Source organism: Fragaria vesca, linkage group LG5 (assembly GCF_000184155.1).
Source record: "Fragaria vesca subsp. vesca linkage group LG5, FraVesHawaii_1.0, whole genome shotgun sequence".
Lineage (NCBI taxonomy): Eukaryota > Viridiplantae > Streptophyta > Magnoliopsida > Rosales > Rosaceae > Fragaria > Fragaria vesca.
Window position 1 is genome coordinate 4,075,875 of NC_020495.1, and position 21,630 is coordinate 4,097,504.

Here is a 21,630-nt window from a genome sequence, read left to right on the forward strand (position 1 = left end):
CTCTCTCACTCTCTCTCTCCTTTTTACCACCTCAAAAACCTTTCTTTTGAAATTTGGTGAAAAAGAGAGAAAACCCAATCACCATTGTGCCCAAGAGTGTGTATAAAAAAGATGCAACCACTTCCCAACATATCCTCTCCTCCATTTCACAAAACCATCAATTGTCTCCCTTTTGTAATCATTCTACTAATTTAAATTCAAATTCCCAGCAAAAACCCATGTAAAATTTTCAATCTTTGTTTTTCTGAGGCCTATATATATATAGTCATAGATATACATGGCAGTTTGCAGAAGCAGCAACAAACCTGAAAAGATGGCGACTTTGCAGAAATTCAAGCTCCTTGCTCTGCACTGCGGAGCGGCGCAGAGCCCGACGAGAAGCCCGAGGACGAGCCCGTTGATCCAGCTCCGTCGCCGGAAGCCGAGCCTGTTAATGCTTCTCAGCCGGAGCGGGAGCCGGCGATCGTCGCAACGACGGGAGTCGCCGGCGCCGGTGGAGTCGCCGCCGGAGAGGAGGAACAGCCTGAAGGACCTGTTTGTGTCGTCGCCGCCTTTTGAAGGGTTTGAGAAGATGGAGAAGCGGCCGGAGTTTGGGTTGGTGGTGGTGGCTAGAGGAGGAGGAGGAGTTGGACCGGGTTCGCCGAGACCGGGTTGGACCGGTTTCCGGTATAAGTCTTTGTTGAGGAGGGCATGGCGGCCGGTGTTGGTTACTATTCCTGAGTAAAAAAGTTAAACCAAGTTTAATTACTGGGAGTGATATGTATAATGTATAAGTTTTTATAATCTTACGGTGGTCCAAATTTCGATGATTATTGGTGCAGTAAAAATTTTGTTAACCCTAATCCTTGTCTCGAGGTAAATTTTATTCTTGTGATTTCGCGGTGCTTTGTATGTTCGGTCTAGTCATGTTCTTCGTGAAGTTAAATTTGTTCAGGTAATCTTGGTCATATTTGAGTTCTGCCGGAGAAGTTGGCCGTGAATCAAAATGTGAAATGATATGTAATGTGATGCAAGAATGAATGAGAATCCAAGTTTGTATCAACAAAGGAGCCATTGTCATTGTTCTTCCTTTATTTTGTGAGGTGCCTTGCAAAAGTTAAAGTGACTTTGGAAGGTTGGACGGTTGGACCAGAGCCATGGATGCTGAGAAAGCACTAATACATGTGCTAAAGTAACTAGTGTTTTCTTGCAAGAAAGGCAAAGGATAATAGGCATGCTCCTGCTTCATCCACCACCAAAGCTTGAGCATTGGCATTTGATGCACCCACTTTTGAAAATTCTTATCTTGCAACAATGCCATATGCGAATGAGAGGATGGCATCCATACTCCAACCATGGCAAAATTCCCATGTTGGAGCTTAAAATTTGAAACATAATGATAATATAGACTGCAAGTCTTCAACTGAGACTCTTGATCATCAAGTCAAGGCTGACATTCTCTACTTCCACATCAAAGAAGATCTCAAATTGGATGCCTAATGAGATGATGTGCCATTTCTTCATAAGGCAAATCATCTTTTTCATTCCCTCTTCAAATGCAATTACATTTATCTACTGTATTTTAATTTCATTATTACAGGAAAAAATTTCTTTCAACCAAAATCTGAGTTCAAAAAAGGCACAACAATCTATCAGTGTCTTGCTGTTAGCTGCTCTTTGTTTCCAACTGGAATTGTTCCCCCCTTATTTGATTGGGTTTGTAGTTGCCGCAAAGAAGGGTTATTATCATCTCCCACACTGCCTCTATCTCCTTGCTGCGGTTTGTCATTGCCATCTGATTTCGGGGGATCTCGTGAGTGCTCCTTTTCTGAAAGCACCACTCTTCGCAAGAACCTATCTATCATCTCGTAACTGGTAAATGTAATAACAGCAGAAGGTGTTGTTCTTATTAAATTTGTAGCGCAACCGTTATAGAAACCAGGAAGGCCTTCCTTTAGGAACACCTTCTTAATACAATCAATAACACCCGCATACTTGGGTTGAATATGTCTAGCCTGCCCTTGCTCTTGAAGCCTGGAACGTATGACCTGGAGATAATTTGATTTAGACAGGGCAACAAAGAAAAGAACAGCATATGACAGAGAAAGAGAAAGGAACAATATACCTAATAGTAACCAGTTTAAGATTCAAAGCAACTTAATTAATAAAGATCTATCTGAACATACCTCATGAGGGTAAGTTATTACAGAGGCCAGTATTTTTGATATTGATGAGGCAACAGCAACTCTCCCCGGCTTTAACTTATCAACAGTTGTGCTATCTGAAAATTCAATTTCATACAATCAACACTATATAGTAATAAGGAATTACGGAAGATTCCTTAACAAACAGCAATAAGTACACATATGCCATTACCCTCTTTTGCCATGATTGATTTTATCTTTTCATAAGCAGGAAACTGAATTGCAACATGACTTATCCCAGCCAAAGAAGGTATAATCCCACTGTTCCAAACCACACACAACAGAAAAGGTATCATCAACTGAAATGACAAGAATAAAAGCCCAATCCAATCAATTGATCTAGAAACCACACTTCCATCACCATTACAACTTGAGTGGGTATTATAGTGATTTTGGAACAAAAGAGAACTTTCATTAGTAATTGATGAACACATACATGATATTCTGTATCCACATGCTATATTTTAGAATAAGAGAAATGACCTATATAAACCCCGCAACCCTTCCTCAGTTGCTATCCTTGTGAAAGCAGATCTCATGCTTTTGTATGGAATCACACCAGGCCTCATTCCTTGTGTCTATATGAAGATAACCAAGAAAAATATATCAATGTCCAAAAAAGACAAGTCAAAATAATAAATCTAACCAGAGTGGATTTCTTGAATTTTTTTAAAACCATGAAGAAGTTCACCCCAAGCTATCAATATATCTAATCATATGGTCGATAGTCATTAGCCTAGTCAACATGATCCCCTAAACTTAAGATTCCCACACAATCCTTGGAAACCTATAACCACTGTTGAACTGCATGAATCTTCAGTTCAACAAGTACCAAAGAATATCTTGCAAGAAGAAGGCTAAGAACCTAGCAAAACCTGATTTGCTAAATTTGTGTTGTCAAACTAATAATCTTTTTTAATAACCCATTTCATGAATAATTTCCTTTCTTTTAATATTTGATATCAAGAGCAATATAGTTTGACCAATATATACTTTGTCCCAAACCAAACCAAACAAAATGCTATTAAAGTAAAAGGCCCTAATGAGTGGCTAGGTTGTGTGATAACCGACAAGTTAGTAGGTGGATATTGAGAGAGTTTGTACTTTTTAGTAATAGATTTTGGTGCTTCTATCACATAGGTTCTATTTGTTTCATGTCACAAACTATAATACGCATAATATGTAGCGACTAGCAAAGTTTGGCTCAAATGAAATAAAAGTTATAAAAGAAAAAAGAAAAAAAGAAAAAAACAAACGTTATTTCAAAAGAGAAATATTTAAGAAGGTGGATCATATTGAACTCCTATGTCCATATCCAAATCACAGGAACATTGCTTTTGTAGTACAAAATCTATGCCTGCCTGCTTGGTCAATGCATCCATCTTAGACTGATATTAAGTGAGCTTTGATCCCCTGAAATCCATCCATTTCCATTTAAAAAGCCTGGTTTAGGTTCTTTGATCAGACTACAACCACAGAATGACCATGTAGCCATAGACACTTAACCAGAGATGTTCGGATTAAGATTATATATGTTGTTATCATTTCTGAATGTATTGAGAGCATAAGATCATTAGTTATATAAGTTGTCTATCCACATATATATACCGATGATTTCAAATGAATTACAAGCATAAGAACAGTAAACTTACTTGCAGTCTTGTCTTAACAACCCACAATGGATTTGTTGAAATGGCTGTGGCAGCCCCAGCACCAGCAGCAGCTATCATATTTTCACCAATTGAGCGTTCACTGCCATCCTCTACATTATGACAATACACAATGTTTCACACCACCATTTAATAATCTCCAAGCTCTTAACTAAACCACTAATATGCACTTCACGAAATTTCAAAAACCAGACACAATTCAAGTAAGCAAATTAGACACCAACCATGTGACTGCAGTAGACCTTTGAGTTGTTCATAAACTGTGAAATACACCTACATATGAAACAAAGCACAGATGATATAACAACGAATTTTGCATGTGACAGCGAAAATGGTACAAAGCAAGACAAATCTGTCCTCATAAGCAACGCAACAAAACTAATACTCACCGCCCAGTTCGGAAGTAGCGCAAGAATTGTAGGCGAAAGGCCACGATACATCCCCCTAATACCCTCCGTCTTCAATATGTTCTGCAGGCTCGTGACAATGATACTGCCTGATCACAACATTCATTCATCACTAACCATACCAACAAACCATATGCATCATCACTCATTTACCACATATAAAATCTAATCCTTGCAATGTAATACGCCAAAACTTATACTTCCATCTCAAATTCATGGCGATACTTAAATTTCACTGTTTGAAACTATAGTGTTAACACAATTAAATTTCACTGTTTGAAACTATAGAGTTAACACAATTACAATCCCAACACAGTAGGCAGTAAATCTGGGAGTGTTAAAAATCGAAACTTTAACACAATTCAGTAACAAATTGAACCCAAAAATCACCTCTTTGACCGGTAGGCATGCCATGGACCTGTAACCTGGTCTTGATAACATCCAAAGGGCAGACGAACGCAGCCGCCATAGAACCTGAAAAAAAGATCAAATTTTCAATCTCAGACTTTCATCAGATTCACCCGGAAACCCTAGAAATTGAGGGGGGAGAAGCTGACCGGCGGAGGCGCCGGCGACGGCGTGGCAGAAGATATCTCTGGCGGCCTGGTGGTCGGAATGGTGGGCCGTCTCGCCGCCCATCTTGGAAATCCCGCAACTGGGTTTCAAACCAAGGAGATTTGCATGGAGATATATGAATAGAGAGATAGATAGATAGATATAGGTGGGTGTGTATATATAGGTTAGCTTAGGGGAGGCTTGGTGGAGTTGGGTGGGGTTACATTTGAATTTGGGGTGAGTCTAAGTGCAGTGTGTTTAGGGTTGAATCAGAGCACCTGACTGAGCCCGGCGTCGTGTTTGAAGGGTTTGGGCGGTGAATAAAGACGAAGATGAAGAAGAAGGAAGCTCCGAGTTGGGAATGGACCAATTGGGGAATATCGGGGAAAGGGTAAGCTGCTTTCTTTCTTCCTCGGATGGTTTTACAGAGTCACTTGGGAAATAAATGTATTTTCTTTCTTTTTTATTGTCAAATGCGAATTGCATTTGTTTTGCTGCCATTTACTTGGGACTCTTGTAAGGGTTGGTAGTTTATGCAGAATTGTAAATTGGTTTTGTTAGTTCTCATGATGTAAGCCAATAATGGGTTATGAAGATCAAAACAAATTCCTGTGTTAGAAGTGACATTGGTTTGCCTGATAGAGCATTAGGTTTGAATACCATTTTATGAAAATATTATGTCCTAACTTTTATGTGGGGACTTGTTCTATGAAGATTTCAACATCATTATTTGGTCCTTTATAATAATAGATTCTCCATCATAGATTCTTTGCAGCCACCAATTCACCAAAGTTATTGTTCTTTCTCTGACCACATAAAATGTAGGGAATGGGAACAAGAAGGTCTGGTTCCTTCTCCAGTTTTCCTTCTCAAATTTGGGCCATCTGCCTGGAACTTCTTTCTGCTTTCAAGGCCCAGAGCTCTTAAAATGCCTCTAGCCTACGTTGGGTAGGCTACCTCATGAACTGCCTCTAGCCTACGTTGGTCCGTACCAATAGCATCTCGACTTTCCGGCAAAGTTTCGTTAAGTTGGAGATTGATCAAAACAAATATTTTCCAAATACACCTTAGCAACAGATACGTGGTCGTCCGAAACTACACAAACAAAGTTGAGTGAGATTTTCTCGTTGTGTCTTCTGAGTGAGGAAAATTGGTCTAAAGTGTCTCACATTTAAAGGAATGTAACTTTTAGTATCTAAACTTTGAAAAACTTCAAAACTATATCTCATGTTCTTACCCCGACTAAAAAAATATAAAAACGTGAGATATGGTTTTAAGAGGAAAATGTGTCTATTGTTAATTATTTTAACAGAGTTAATGGTGTCAGATACTTATGTTCAGTCGCGGTAAGAACGTGAGATATGGTTTTGAAGTTTTTCAAAGTTGAGATACTAAAGTTAGCTTCGGTAAAATGTGAGACACTGTTTGGATCATTTTTCCTTTTATTCAATGAAGAAAGAAAGAAAAACTTATAATACAACATAAACTAAGGGAGTCATAATGGAAAGTCATTAGGTGCATCCATAGGCAGGGGTGTAGCTAGCCTAGGGCGAGAGAAGTCAATTGATCCCTCTTAAATTTAATAAATGTTTTAATTACCCTTAATTATTATTCACTATTAATAAATGTTTTACTTACGCCACTGTCCGTAGGGAGCGGGTCAATCCAACATCCCGCATCCACAAAATGACCTAAGAGATGCTAAAACGTTTGCCACAAATTAGCCATATTTACATGAAAGTTAATGTTCATGTTTGATAAATCAAGTGATGTGTTCAAGAGAAGACTCACAAGCAAATGATGTGATCAAGAGGGTTGGGGACTCGCAAGCTTTTGGTATTCTACTATTCTTGGATAAAGGACTAGGAAATAGGCTTGGGGACCTGAAAAAGAGAGGGTTAAAGATGGGCTGGGCTTGAATTAACCAACAAAGAGTATAGACAAAAACTCTGTACTATGTTCTATTCACATCATCCTAATGAATGTTTGATTGCCGGGCCCAGGAAGTGGTTGTGGTAAGTGGGCCAAACTCGCCAGGTGTTGCAGGACCCGAATTTCCAGCTGGTAGCTCAAAAGTCAAAGGAACACGACGACTCTTTCTTTCCTTGAAAGTTCAGAGCCGCTGAAAGCAAGAAAAAGAATAGGGCAAAAGGGATCTAATTTGTGGTGGATCCAATTAAGGCATCTAATTTTTACAAAGTGATTATTAGTGAATTCTCAGAAATCTGAATTTGGTAAGAAATCGTTAAACATGCATCTACTCACTTTCTCATTGTTCATATATACCAATCGGAAACCATGATGTATTTATGTGTCTTTATACTACAAGAATGTCTTAAAAGTCACGTTGTTTGAATAAGACAATTCAGACAACCAATTTAATTACTAGAGACTATAATGTGTTACAAAACTTTAATTCTATGAAAACATAACATTTGTCATTGAATTATCTACTGATAAGTATGTATCGTCTTATGTTTTATATAAATTAAGAGAAAACGTCATATCACATACATTTTGTAATATTTTTGTCGTTTTATCGATTGAAAGATATAAATAGTATGCTCCATTGGCACTAGAAAAAACTATATTGTGATAGAAATCATAGAATAACTTTATCCATCAATATCCTTAGTCGATTCCCATATGATGATCGAAGATGTCAAAACAAGAACTTGGTTGAGAACGAGTTGACATGTATGAGGCAGACACTAACACATGATAGAGTTGCCATTCTGTTGTTATCTCCGATCAGGTCACTTTCAGTTCAAGATCGTCCGCCCTATTAAATCTCTACACCAGATTAATTAGCTATTCTTCTTCCAACTACAAACTAGCTTCCCCAACTGCAATTGAACTCTCTGTGTGGACGAATTAAATGGCGCACTTCCAGCATCGTTCACAATTTGCTACTGTGATCTCTTCCATCTCCAGGCACAGCCGCTTTCATATTCATACTGATGCCGAGAGATATAAATATAATATTCCCGCCATGCTAAATCTCTTGGCTGCTAGCTAGAGGAATAAAGCGAACCCTAATAAAAACGAACTCGTTGTGAACTGGCTGCTTTGTATATTAATCATGATCAAATCACTGACATATCTTGAGCTTGCTTTACTGGAGAGTTGTTTATTTCCTTGAGCTTGCTGCAACACATGCACAGTTTCAGCTTTTTTCATCCCAGGTATATATTTCACAGTAAGCAGGTCCTCGGCTCCTAGCTAACTTATCTACTTCAACTATCTGCAGGCAATATATAGGGAGTCCAGTCACCTAATATCGATGGATGTTCTATAATGTTTCGGATCATTGAAACTATTTGCTCGAGTTAATCGATCAGTTGGATATAATTTTATGATGATCGATCGCGTAGTTGAGCAGGTTTGTAAGAAGAGAAACATCATTTTTGGTAGAGCATTTCCGATCCCGATCAGTTTGGTATGGAACTTTGGATCCAAACCTATCCATTTCTGTATCTGTTAAAATCATGGAGCCTAGGTTAACACCAATTATATATGGGACATAGGATACCCAGTAACCCACTTTATTATTGGGATTTGTGGAATAGCCCCATATGAGGGCTACAACCCTGCTTATAGTATTTTGGGCAAGTTCAGTATTCCACAACCACATGCTGTTGTACCTAATCACCCAATTAACTATCACTTTATCTTGAGATTAATCTACAAACGCTCAGACTCAGAGAATTACGACAAATCTAATCAACAAGTAAAACCTTAATCAAGTACACTTTACACCAATCCATTGTGTTTATATTTCATTGTTTTTGTGCTAATTTTATAAGGAGGGGAAAGGATCTTTTTCAATTGAAGGCCAAGAAAAGCCAATAATCAACCCATTATATCAACTGAAATTGCATTGTAGTTTGAAGGACCGAAACCCTATAACATCAAAAGCAAAGCATGCTACTCTGATCAAACCAACAGAGAAGTAATTGGATCACTTATCTGATCATAGTTACTTTCAATGTCTATTTTACTACATTAGATACCGATAATTTCATAATTTTGGTTGTACACCGATCACATCACTCGACATGCTCAGTATTTTACAATGTCAGTCTTCTGATATGTTACGCGGTTAATGTTAGTTAGCTTAGTAAACAACCTAATAATCAATGCAATGGATATACAAAATCGTTCATTAACAAACCATTTAGATCTGATTGTCGGATGAACATAAACCGATATTTTCCAGCTTTATTTTTCTTTTTGTAAACCCTTAACTCACCTCATCCGTACATAGATAAGTGATTATCGAATCTATATATTTACGGATTTACCTTGTTGAATTTATAGCTTACCAACATATGCAACAATTAATATTAATATTTCCATGTCTCTCGAACCATTTCGTTAGCCAAAAATACAAAATTACAATATTACATCATGAAACAAACACCGGAAAAATCAAATACTCAATGGGAAAACTACAGTACGTGCAAGTCCTCATGAGTCATGATGAACCGAAAAGGAAAGATAGAGCGTATTGCACCGCAGGATAAGGAGAAGTGGTCCACTAAGCATCACCATCAACATTTACTAGGGGAACATGGGACCGCAAAAGCCCCACAGTAGGAGAAGAGGCTTGCAGCACTAGATTAGGATTCCAACAAAGGAAACAAACAAAAACCCATACACTTGTCAGCTTTACACCACATAGTTCTGAAATGCCGGTCAGATGTCACTTGGCGATCCTGCACTCCACTGCACCGGAACCTCTCCCGTGAGCTTGCTTCAACTTCTGGGTCTTCAGCTCGCATTTTTTGGTTGATATTAATATTATCAAACAAAAAGAAATTTCATTCAATCAATTTTCTTTTTGTTGGATAAGGAACTCAAAAGAAATTTAACATACTTGTCTGTGCATTTTCACTAATAAATATTGGTTCGTGTTACATTCAATTATCTTGATTTAGTTTTCGTGCGGAATGATTTGGAGATGATAAATTCACATTGTTAAAGTATGCTAATGAATTGATTTAATCAAGATATATAAATAGAAAGTGTAAGAATCTCATAGACACTCCTAAAAAAACAGAGAATCTTGGAGACATAAACTTTGTAACAAATTAAGGGCACGTCGTATGTTGACTTATTTAAAAGGTGGAGGAGTGATCACGAGAGTAAAAATATTTATGTGTTATTTTTTTTTTTGGAAAAGATTCATGTGTTTACTAAGACATAAAAAAATCATACTTTTCTTAAAAAAGAAAGAAAAATGAATCATACCGATTCAGGTTGAAGAATCATTCTTACATCTATTATTTCCTTATTCGATTAATCACTTATTTAGTTACTTATGTTCCAACTATCTTCAATTCATTTTGAAAAGAATAACTTATTAATCAAAACACCGTTTTAATAAGAAAACTATTTCGGTTTATTCTTTTGTCTAAAAATATTTCTTTCTATATGAAAATCCAAAAGAAAATGTCAAAGATGCACCAAAATGAAAACAGAGAGGCCATAATCTGTCATTAGAAGGAAAACAAAATGGATCAATAAAATGTATTAAAATGTCTAAATGCCGGGAAACTCTCCTTCAAGATCTGTTAGGTAAACAAACAAACAGACAGACGATGCTGTTTTCTTAGAGCTCATCAGTAACTTTCCTTCCCAGAAAAAAAGAAAAAAAACAGAAAAAAGGGTAAAGCTTTAGAGAAACCGACTTTTAGCAGCAGCAGCACAATGTGGGTTCATGTATGGATGCATTGCTTTGTTGTCAACCAAACCCACTTCTCTCCTTTCCCCTCACATTAAAAAGCTATAAGCTTTTCCACACCCAACAAAAAATCTCAGATTCTGAGATTTCCTTTTGCATTATTATTTCTTTGTTTCTAAACAGTGTGTGTTTGGTGGAGGAAAATGTAGTGAAGCTGACTCGAGAAGAATTCAAAGCCTCTGTTTTGTTTTTTAATTGGAGATTTGGGTTTTTGATTAATGGGTTTTACAGTTCAAACCTGGTCACCAAAACGCGTTTCGTCTCTTAGAGTTCTTTTATGTGCTTTCTTTTAGTTCTCTTCATTCTTCTGGTGTTTGCTTGTTACTGTCGCAATCGGATCTGCGCTTGTCTTTCACACTCAGACATTCTATCTTCTGGTATTCCCACGTTTTCTGTCTCTCTGTTTTGGTTTTGTTTCCGAATCTTTGTTCCTCCTCTCTTTGGTTACTCAGAAACCCGAAAACTAAAAACAGAAAATTTTGGAAGCTTTGTCATCTGGGTGAGCTGAAATACACGTCTAACATTGGCATCTTTCATTTTGTTTTGTAAAGTTGGAATCTTTATTTGGGTTTCTCTTGTCCTTAGCTCGAAATTTTGGGGACAAATAATGGAATATATGGCATTTTTTATTTAATTCTTCTTACATACCAATGAGTTGTTGATTGGTTGGTTTTGTTTTGTTTTGTTTTGTTTTTGTGATTGGTATATGCAGATCAGCTGGAGTTCGCTTTTGGAAAGTTCGAAGTTTTGAGAACCATTGAGTTCAGAAATTGATGTTTGGATGCTATTAGTGACTTGGTGTTGTGATCTGTTTAGCTTTAGTATGCTTTTGAGGTACATAGTTGGGTAATTTGAAGGTCTTGGGCCTCTGGAGTGGTGTGGTAGTTATGGGGTCTACAGAAGGGAGCCGTAATCATCATAATCTGGTGCCTCTTGCTGCATTGATCAGCAGAGAGCTGAAGAATGAGAAGATGGAAAAGCCTACTGTGAGATATGGGCATGCGGCTCAATCCAGGAAAGGGGAGGATTATTTCCTGATCAAGACTGATGGTCAGCGAGTGCCTGGAAATTCTTCATCAACGTTTTCTGCATTTGCGGTAATCACGAGTCACACTTATATGTCCATACAGAATCATACTCTCACAGCTCAGCTATTATATTGTTGAACCATGAGGCATGCACAAATTTATGAATGTTTTGTCATAGTAAAGTAGATTCCAGTATAAACATTTTGGGGGTGAAGCAATGTGCTCAAAACAATTTTCTTTGTTGCCAGATCTTTGACGGGCACAATGGAAACGCAGCAGCCATATATACAAAGGAGAACTTGCTGAATCATGTGTTGAGTGCTATTCCAAGGGGGCTAGGAAGGGAGGAGTGGCTCCAAGCCTTACCTCGGGCCTTGGTTGCAGGGTTTGTGAAGGCTGATAAGGATTTCCAAAGTAGAGGCATGTAACTTGCAAATTCTTGAAGCCCGTCTTCTCCTTGTGTTGTGTCCATACTTCATATTTCTCATGCACTGAAGGAAGACCTCTTATTGTTTTATACTCATATTCTACAGGAGAAACTTCTGGAACAACAGCTACTGTTGTAATAGTTGATGGATGGACTGTGACAGTAGCATCAGTGGGAGATTCCCGTTGTATCTTAGATACTCAGGGTGGTGCGGTTTCCACTTTAACCGTTGATCATAGACTTGAAGAGAATGTTGAAGAGTATGTATTGACTATATGTAGAATCAGATTCCAATTCCCTGGATTTCGTAACGGTTAATCATGAATAATTGTTCTGTAATTGCAGGAGGGAGCGTGTTGCTGCAAGTGGCGGGGAAGTAGGGAGGTTAAGCATTGTTGGTGGTGCGGAAGTGAGGGCGCTTAAACCTTGTTTTTACTGGCAAAAGAAATAAGATACATCTTCAAATACTGCAACATGATTCTTATCATCATTGTTTCATGCTTTTTAACATTTGCAGATTGGTCCTCTTCGTTGTTGGCCAGGTGGTTTATGCCTTTCTCGGTCGATTGGAGACATGGATGTTGGGGAGTTTATAGTTCCAATACCATATGTGAAACAAGTCAAGGTATCTTTTGCTTTTGCTGAGCTAAAACATAAATTTTACTTCGATTTATTGTATGACAAGTCTTCTGTAACTTGAAAGCTGATATTGTTTATTGGTCTCAAAGCTATCAAATAGAGGAGGGAGGCTTATAATTGCTTCTGATGGCATCTGGGATGCCCTATCCTCAGAAGAGGCAGCAAAGTCGTGCCGTGGGTTGCCTGCTGAACTTGCTGCTAGACAAGTAGTGAAGGTACTTTGAAATTTTGAATTATCCACTCATGCCTTTTTCTTTAATTTTCAAGAACTGTTTCTTATTGCATTTGATTTGAATTGTTGAGCAGGAAGCTTTAAGGTCAAGGGGTTTAAAGGATGATACAACCTGTATAGTTGTTGACATAATCCCTCCTGATAACTCGGTACAGCCTCCAACTCCCCCAAAGAAGCAGAACAAGCTCAGGGCCCTGTTATTCAGGAAGAAGTCACGTGATTCTGCTCATAAACTATCCAAGAAACTATCAGCCGTGGGTATTGTGGAAGAACTCTTTGAAGAAGGCTCTGCCATGCTTGCTGAAAGGTTTGTTTATTCAGATTGTCAGGAAGAGTATTCATAGTTGTCCTTTCAACTTCAAAAACAAGTTTTCAGCACTGTAATAAAATTTGAGTAGGACGTTGCTATTTGTTGCTTGGCTTCCACAAAAAGTGATTTTCTGGTGGGAAGTTTCCTATTGTGTATTTCAGTTTTATCTGAAACTGATGATCTCTTTGTTGTGTTGCAGGCTGGGCAGTGATGAGTGTACGGCACAATCAACAACATCTGGGTTGTTTATGTGTGCTGTATGCCAAGTTGACCTTGCACCGAGTGAGGGCATATCTGTTCATGCTGGTTCCATCTTCTCCATGAGTTCAAAGCCTTGGCAGGGGCCTTTCCTCTGTTCAGATTGTCGTAATAAGAAGGATGCCATGGAAGGAAAACGCCCTAGCGGAGTAAGAGTAGTGTAACTTCTTTATTGTTCATCCCTATTCTTTAAACCCTTCATTCAATTTTTTTGTAACCCATTTTCTTAGGCCAGGCATTGTTTGAATCTTTTGTTAGAGTGATGGATGAAATGTATATGTAAATTTGATAAATAATGTAAAATGAGTCTTAGGAATTGAAGAAGATCTGGTACTTAAAGAAACCCTCTGTTTCTTTTTCTATGTGTTTTTTGTGCAATTCTAAAAATGTTCGGCTTAGATGTCATCTTTATTAAGTGTTATTTGGTTCATAGTGTCTACATAACCTCCCTGTGAACATACTCATATATATTCAGGGAGCCTGTAGCTTATCATTCAAGTAGTGAATATTGGCTTTGGGGAGAAACCTTACAGGATATAGGTTGTCCAGTCTACCTTCGGTAATAACATGATAGGCAATATGTTCTGAATGCTCTAGTCTGAAGATCCAACTCAAAGAGGGAGGGTACTGGCAAGAGCTCAAAAGCATCCGAGTCAAATATGAGTTCTATTCTGGACAAAGAGCTTTGAGATGCGCTGAGAAGCAGATTTCATTGCTTTGAGTGTTCATATCTGTTAGCTATGGTCAGGTAAAACTTGAAAGCAGAAAATGGAATTGGTCGAGTGTTGACAAAGACTTGGATTGGGTAGCCCCTTTCTCTTAGCCAGTAGTGTTTGTCAAGCATTTGAGAGGTGGGTGCCCACACCTTGCTATGTTCTCTTCCTAGCTAGTTCCAAGTCTTCCTATCTGATTCCCAAGTCAATTAGCGTGTTAACATTACTGGATATTTGTGAATAAAGAATGGAAGTTAGTCATATGTTCAAGTATTCTACAGTCTTGTTCTGAATTACAGAAGTGGTTTTCTTTTAGTGGTAGCTAGTTTGTTCTGGGATCACCCCGGAAGTTTTTAGTGGTAGCTAGTCTAGTTCTGGGTTCGGCTAGAAGTTCTTGCATGGCTACCGTGGCTGTGCTTATTCTCCATGTCTTCACTCATTTTCTGGTTCTTTCCTCCGCTGAGAATTGTCCAGCCTTCTCCTGTAATAAAGTAATAGACAAGCTCTCCTTCCCCTTCAAAAATAAAACGCAGAATTTTCCTGAATGCGGATATTACACTGTTGATTGTTCAGACCGCCCTGCTCCTCCGAAGATCCAACTCAAAGAGGGAGGATACTGGTTTCAATTTAAAAGCATAGCTCAATCAGGTACCGTTTTAATCAATGACAGCAAGCTTCAGGAGCGTATAAAGAACTTAGAAACGAATGACTGCCATGATGACATTTTCAGTGATTTAAGTCCTCCCAGTTCTTCTCCTATTGTCAATATATCCGCACACAACCTTACCCTGTTCAGATGCAACAACACCCTGGACAACACTCCTTCCGACGATCCTTACTATGCCTGCAGGAATGAAAATTATACTTACTACACTGTATCATATGATGGTTTAGACTGCTCAGCCATTCATATCCCCATACTTCCACCTTCTCCTTCCAGTGTCTATAATCTTTCAGCATTGACAGCTAAATTCCCACTTCAAGTACAATTTACCAAAGAATGTACTCAGTGCTATACTATTGGAGGTAAATGCTTTGATTACTATGGAAAATTCAAATGTGACCGCGGTGAATGCTGGGATGATGAGAAGGGAGTATACAAATGTGAAAAAGCAGGTAAACGCTTCCAAATTTCTGTGAGTAAATGTAGATGTTTCCCGCACTTGCATGATTGCCTTGCTTAATCTTGCGATACTCTTCAGAAAATAGGGAGCAATTTGTTTTAGGGGCTAATTGTATTTGTTGGAAATCAATTAGTTGATCATTTTCTTGATTGTCTCATCTCACAGGAAATGCATTGAACTTGATTATTAATGTGTTCTCATCAAGTTCAACTAACCAATGAGTGTTACCAATCTTTAGAACAAAGAAAAGGCACATAACAACTTGTTGAAGCTAGATATACAAAAACCTATCTACACAAACTAATGTTTGCCAGAATGCCACATTTTAAGATGGAGGAAATTAAGTATATCAGATTCTGCTTTACACTGTTCCTGTAATTCAATGTCAATCTTATGATTCTTATCTGTCTCACTTCTTTCTTCTTTGCTTTTGCTAATGACATAACTTCATTCTCAATCAAAATGGCAGGTGATCAGATATGCAGACTGAAGCTAGGCTTAGGTATGACAAATATCTCTTCGGTTAAATATGAATTGGCCATTCATGTCATCTTGAACAACAAAGATTCTACCAGATAAATAGCATTTGCCATTTCCTTTAATTTGTGATTTCCTTTCTCAATCACCAGGTGTTGCGGCAGGCGTTGTGGCTCTAGTGGTTGTGTATTATTGCTGCTATGTCTGGGAGAAGAAACGGCAAGATCGGCAAAATGTTGAGGCCTTTCTAAGGAACTACGTGCCACTTCAAGTTAAAGGATACAGCTATTTGAATGTCAAGAAAATGACCAATTCCTTCAAGGAAAAATTAGGACAAGGGGGCTACGGTGGTGTATACAAGGGAAAACTAAACGATGGCTGTCTTGTAGCAGTGAAGGTCTTGAACAGATCAAAAGGCAATGGAGAAGAGTTTATGAATGAGGTAGCAGCCATTAGTAGAACTTCCCATGTCAACATTGTCAGCTTGTTGGGGTTCTGCTTTGAGGGTTCAAAAAGAGCTCTTATCTATGAATTCATGCCTAATGGATCTCTTGAGAAGTTCATATTTGATGCAAATAACCCCCAAAAAGTTCATCACTTGGGATGGGAAGCATTAGAAAGAATTTCACTTGGCATTGCTCGAGGCCTAGAGTACTTGCACCGTGGCTGCAACACAAGAATTTTGCATTTCGACATTAAACCTCATAACATTCTTCTTGATGAGAACTTTTTGCCGAAAATCTCTGATTTCGGCCTTGCCAAAATTTGTGACAGGAAAGAGAGTATTGTGTCAATGTTGTATGCAAGAGGTACTGCTGGATACATCGCTCCAGAGGTGTTCTGTAGAAGTTTTGGAGGGGTCTCACACAAATCGGATGTGTACAGCTACGGAATGATGCTTTCAGAGATGGCTGGGGGAAGAAGGAACATCAATGTTGAAGCTGAAAATACTAGTGAGATATACTTTCCACACTGGATTTACAAGCGTCTTGAGCTGGACGAGGAACTTGGCCTGCATGGTATCAAAAGTGAGGAAGACAAAGCCAGAGCAAGAAAGTTGATAATAGTAAGCTTGTGGTGCATACAGACTGATCCCTCAAACCGACCAGCGATGAAAGAAGTGATAGAAATGCTGGAAGGGAGTGTGGAGTCCTTGAAGATACCACCCAAGCCCTACTTGTCTTCTCCTGCAAAATCCCCTGCAGTGGCAGATTCTTCTTGTACGTTGGTATCGATACAATAAGAACTCTGCACTTTACAAGTAACATTCGATGTATTTTATTCGTCATGTTTCATTTCTTGATCCACTCTGGAGTCTGGACTATACTAAATCTCTTTTACTTTTCTTCTTATACCTAGCTAGTAAATAGTAATAGATGACTGCGTAAACAAAAAACCGCATGTTCTTTTTGTTTTTCTGCTATGCTTACTGATCAGTGATTACTGTATCAAAACATCATGATGAATGGGGGCTTGTATGTTTATTAAGTTGAAATTAAATGTGCTATTATGAATCAGAAATGTTGGAAGGGAGTGTGGAGTGCTTACAGATACCATCAAAGCCTTACTTGTCTTCTCCAAAATCCCATGCAGTAGGGTATTCTTCTAGTACATTGGTATCAATACAACAGAACTCTGTATTGGACTTGTAACTTTATACAGTGTATGTAGTTATAGTTCATGTCTGATTTTAGATCAACCGCGCGTAATTATGGACTATGTGAATGACAAGGGATGAAAATGAAGCTATGATGAGTTTTGAAATTTGAGCATTCATTCAAGTTCAGAGAAGCCTAGCTTACTATTGTTTGATGTGTCAAAATAAGAAGGATGTCATGGGAATGAAATGCCATAACAGAGTGGTGTGTAACTTCTTTTTTCCTCTCTGAAACTGATTGTCTTCATCTTTCTTCACTGTTTGTACCCAATTTACAAGATCTGAAATGAAGCAAAGCTGCTTCTTCTCCTCATCCATAAATCTCTGCATCCTCATCTTCTTTCTCATATCGGGAAACCTCATTTGCCTGTTATCGTCGGTCGCCATTCAGCAAAGAAAAAACAAACGAATTGGATTTTAGTGGGCCATGACTCGTCTAGGCGGTCTGGGCCTTGGTGGGCTTAGACGGGCTAGGGGATCAACCATTTTAAAACATAAAAACGACTAGTCGTCTCTCCCTGTCTTCAAGGTTTTGAGTCTCGTCTGGGCCGCACACCAGCTGCGTTTTCTCCTAAAGTACTTGTATCGGTTCTGTTCACTCCAATCCATGCTTCTGCTCAATCAAGCTTTGAACATTATGAAACTAATTCTGAGTTGGATATTGAAGAGGTTTTAAGAAAAGAGGGTTTAAGAAATGGGTAGCAAGCCTGCAAGCCACTGCAGCCGGTGCAGCGACATAATATTGTTCATTCAAATTAAACTGTAATTGGTTCGTAGAATCGTAGTGCCCAACTAACCTCCTTGTGAACATAGTCTGATTGATGCCTAGTCCAGGTCCAGAGTGTTCAGTCTTTGAGGTCCCTGTTCTTCCTGGTTCGGACTTGCTACAACTTCACCGCAGCATTGGACTTTCTATGAGCTTTCGTCGAAAGAAATTTACTTGTATACTTTTTCATGTATTGTTGAGGTAATGAGAATAGTTTAGCAACCGTAGTTCATGAAATACAGACTAGATACGAGAATTAATGAAATCTAGATATTTATGCAGACTGCAGAGGCTAGCTAATCTCAATGGACAACATTGTCTCTTGTATCACTGTCTGAAGAGTCAAAACCTCAAGTCTTTCTATTGCTGGTCAATGATGAACGTGAGAAGGAAACTACCTCATCTACTCTTAAGTTTCCAAGTATATTCTCTCTTTCTAGGACTTCTAGCTAGCTAGCATACTACCAAATGTATTTATCAATAACAAGCTGAGAAAACTCTTCAACAGTTTGTTGTGGTTTTTGTTCAGCTGAGAATTCTAGGATGGCTCCAGTCACTTTGTTTATTTCATTTCTTCTCACTAGTTTTGCTGTTCTTCACTCTGCTCAAGAAGACAGAAACTACACACGTTGTCAACCCTACTTATGTAATGATGTATTTGGCAGCCTCTCTTTCCCCTTCAAGTCTAAGGAACAACCTCCCGAATGCGGATTGTATTCTGTTGATTGTTCTGAAGTGCCTCCGAAGATCCAACTTAAAGAGGGAGGATACTGGCATGAAATTACAAGCCTCTCCAACAATACTATTTCGAATGTTTCAGTGATCATTAGCGAAGAGCTTCGAGAGCGCTTAGTAAGTAATCCTTGCGATGATGAGAACATTGGGAAATTAAGTCTTACCAGCCCTTCTCCAGCATTTAAAGTGTCCGTCACACACGATCAGACCCTGTTAAAATGCAGCAATCCCCTGAACACAACTTCTTATAAGGATCTTAAATTCGGCTGCAAGAGTGGTCCTCTCCATCGTTATTATTACTATTATATTTCTTCCAACTCTGTACCAGGTCCTTCGCCTCCGTCACAGTGCTCAGTTGTTTGGCTCCCTCTTCTTACGGGTTGGAATCTTTCGAATCAACCTTCCTCTAATTTCGCTCCTGATTTCATCTCTCCTAACTTCAGCCTTCAAGTGACAGTACCCAAAGAATGTTGTGAATGCATTGCAACAGGAGGCATTTGCCAGGTACACGAGGAAGAAACAGAAACTACTTGTTTACCTGCACCAAGTCCACCAACAGGTACAACTACACAAGTTTAGTCGCCAAAAAATCAACCTTTGTTCTTTCTATGTCATGCCTTTGCAATTTCGTTGATCCAAAGAGTTTTCATATGATTGTCATCTGTTTTTGTTGTCTTCTTTTCTTATCTAACAAGTAACAACCGTTTTACCTGCAGGAGGAAACTTGCAGCTGAAGCTAGGACTAGGTAAGAACAATATCTCTTCAATTGAAATCTATTTCATTCAACTCGATTAATTAAACAGTATCATGTCATGATATGAAAAGCTTTGAATAACACCATAGTTCTTTCCAATATGAATTGTCACTAAGAGCTTGTAAGCTGTAACTGAGCATATTCTCGTCCCCATGATCCCTGGCTAAAGGTTTTAAAAGCATCTGTTGTTAGCTTTCGGCACTAGAAGGCAGTAAACTGTAGTAAATACTGGGAGTAGAAAATCTAGCCACATCCCAATCCCAGATCAAACTCAACTGTCTCCTTCAAGCAACCAGTGTAATAAACTATGAAGGGTATTTTATTCCATTCTTTAGTCATCTGCTTCAAAATTCATCTTTCTCATTTGCATAAATTTGTGATTTCTTTTCTTTGATCAGCTGGTGGATTAGTTGGTCTCCTAGTCCTAGTACTGGTTGTACTTTGCTGCTTAAGGAGAAAGTTAGCGTCTTCTAGATTTATTTTCTTTTGGAAGAAGCAAAACCAAAATCTGGAGGCCATTCTATCAAACTATGGACTACTTCAAGTTAAAAGATACAGCTATTTCGATGTTAAGAAGATGACCAATTCTTTTGAAGAAAAATTAGGACAGGGCGGATATGGTGGTGTATATAAAGGAAAATTAAAAGACGGCTCTCTGGTAGCGGTGAAGGTCTTAAACAGATCAAAAGGTAATGGAGAGGATTTTATGAACGAAGTTGCAGCTATTAGTAGAACTTCCCATGTCAACGTTGTCAGTTTGTTGGGGTTTTGTTTCGAGGGCTCAAAGAGAGCACTCATTTATGAGTTCATGCCTAATGGATCTCTCGAGAAGTTCATATATGATGCAAATAACCCGCAAAAGGATCATCACTTGGGATGGGAAGCACTGGAACAAATTTCACTTGGCATTGCTCGAGGCCTAGAGTACTTGCATCGTGGCTGCAACACAAGAATTTTGCATTTCGACATCAAGCCTCATAACATTCTTCTTGATGAGAACTTCTCACCAAAAATCTCTGATTTCGGCCTTGCAAAAATATGTGACAGGAAAGAGAGTATTGTGTCAATGTTGTATGCAAGAGGTACCGCTGGATACATCGCTCCAGAGGTGTTCTGTAGAAGTTTTGGAGGGGTCTCGCACAAATCGGATGTGTATAGTTATGGAATGATGCTTTCGGAGATGGCTGGGGGAAGAAGGAACATCAATGTTGAAGCTGAAAATACTAGTGAGATATACTTTCCACACTGGGTTTACAAGCGTCTTGAATTGGACGAGGAACTTGGCCTGCAGAGTATCCAAAGTGAGGAAGACAAAGTACGAGCAAGAAAGTTGATAATAGTAAGCTTGTGGTGCATACAGACTGATCCCTCAAACCGACCAGCGATGAAAGAAGTGATAGAAATGCTTGAAGGGAGTGTGGAGTCCTTGAAGATACCACCCAAGCCCTACTTGTCTTCTCCTGCAAAATCCCCTGCAGTGGCAGATTCTTCTAGTACATTGGTATCAATACAATAAGAACTCTGCATTTTACTAGTAACATTCGATGTATTTTATTCGTCATGTCTCATTTCTTGATCCACTCTGGACTATAAGAATTACAATGGATGAAAATGAATTTGCATTCATTCTAGTTCAAGATGACCTTCAAATCTGAATGGCATCTTTTGCAGCTATATTTATTTCACTGTTACACACCCATAGCGGTTTCTAATTTATCATTGTGCATCATCTTGAGTTTTTTGAGAAATGTAGGGTACTTTGTCATTACATAGGGAAGAACCACAAGATGACTCATAAGAGCAAACACACTCATTTTAGATGGGTTAGACTAATCCTCAACCCGGGTTAATACACTATTTATCCATATCAGTCTTTAATCTTTGGTTTGATAATACAATAACAAGATTAATACAAAGACCAATTAATATTCACATTATATAAAGTATA

The 21,630-nt window shown here is 38.5% G+C and overlaps 3 protein-coding genes and 1 pseudogene across 4 annotated transcripts in view; 3 read left to right on the top strand and 1 right to left on the bottom strand.

Moving 5' to 3' along the window:
- LOC101290772 overlaps positions 1 to 17,012 on the top strand; it is a 32,743-nt pseudogene extending 15,731 nt beyond the window's left edge. Inside the window, exons 11-13 of the transcript XR_184796.1 lie at positions 14,742 to 15,284; positions 15,922 to 16,551; positions 16,603 to 17,012. The product of XR_184796.1 is annotated as an uncharacterized LOC101290772 (transcript). The remainder of the gene's footprint in view (positions 1 to 14,741; positions 15,285 to 15,921; positions 16,552 to 16,602) is intronic.
- LOC101306627 (nicotinamide adenine dinucleotide transporter 2, mitochondrial-like) lies at positions 1,484 to 5,433 on the bottom strand. The gene is made up of 9 exons (XM_004298995.1): positions 4,818 to 5,433; positions 4,651 to 4,734; positions 4,243 to 4,349; positions 4,078 to 4,126; positions 3,836 to 3,945; positions 2,667 to 2,761; positions 2,356 to 2,444; positions 2,166 to 2,260; positions 1,484 to 2,027 (listed from the first exon to the last, which is right to left on the bottom strand). The coding sequence occupies exons 1-9, from the start codon at positions 4,897 to 4,899 to the stop codon at positions 1,632 to 1,634; spliced, it is 1,107 nt and encodes a 368-aa protein (XP_004299043.1). The 5' UTR covers positions 4,900 to 5,433; the 3' UTR covers positions 1,484 to 1,631.
- On the top strand, positions 10,809 to 13,795 carry LOC101306332 (probable protein phosphatase 2C 15-like). Its single transcript, XM_004298994.1, has 9 exons — positions 10,809 to 10,938; positions 11,274 to 11,658; positions 11,838 to 12,009; positions 12,123 to 12,276; positions 12,362 to 12,425; positions 12,534 to 12,641; positions 12,745 to 12,870; positions 12,962 to 13,194; positions 13,397 to 13,795. Exons 2-9 carry the CDS (start codon positions 11,449 to 11,451, stop codon positions 13,617 to 13,619), a joined length of 1,290 nt encoding a protein of 429 aa, XP_004299042.1. The 5' UTR covers positions 10,809 to 10,938; positions 11,274 to 11,448; the 3' UTR covers positions 13,620 to 13,795.
- Positions 17,013 to 18,735: 1,723 nt separating the features above from the next.
- On the top strand, positions 18,736 to 21,198 carry LOC101291057 (probable receptor-like protein kinase At1g67000-like). The gene is made up of 2 exons (XM_004300918.1): positions 18,736 to 19,486; positions 20,081 to 21,198. Exons 1-2 carry the CDS (start codon positions 18,736 to 18,738, stop codon positions 21,196 to 21,198), a joined length of 1,869 nt encoding a protein of 622 aa, XP_004300966.1.
- The last annotated feature ends 432 nt before the right edge of the window (positions 21,199 to 21,630 follow it).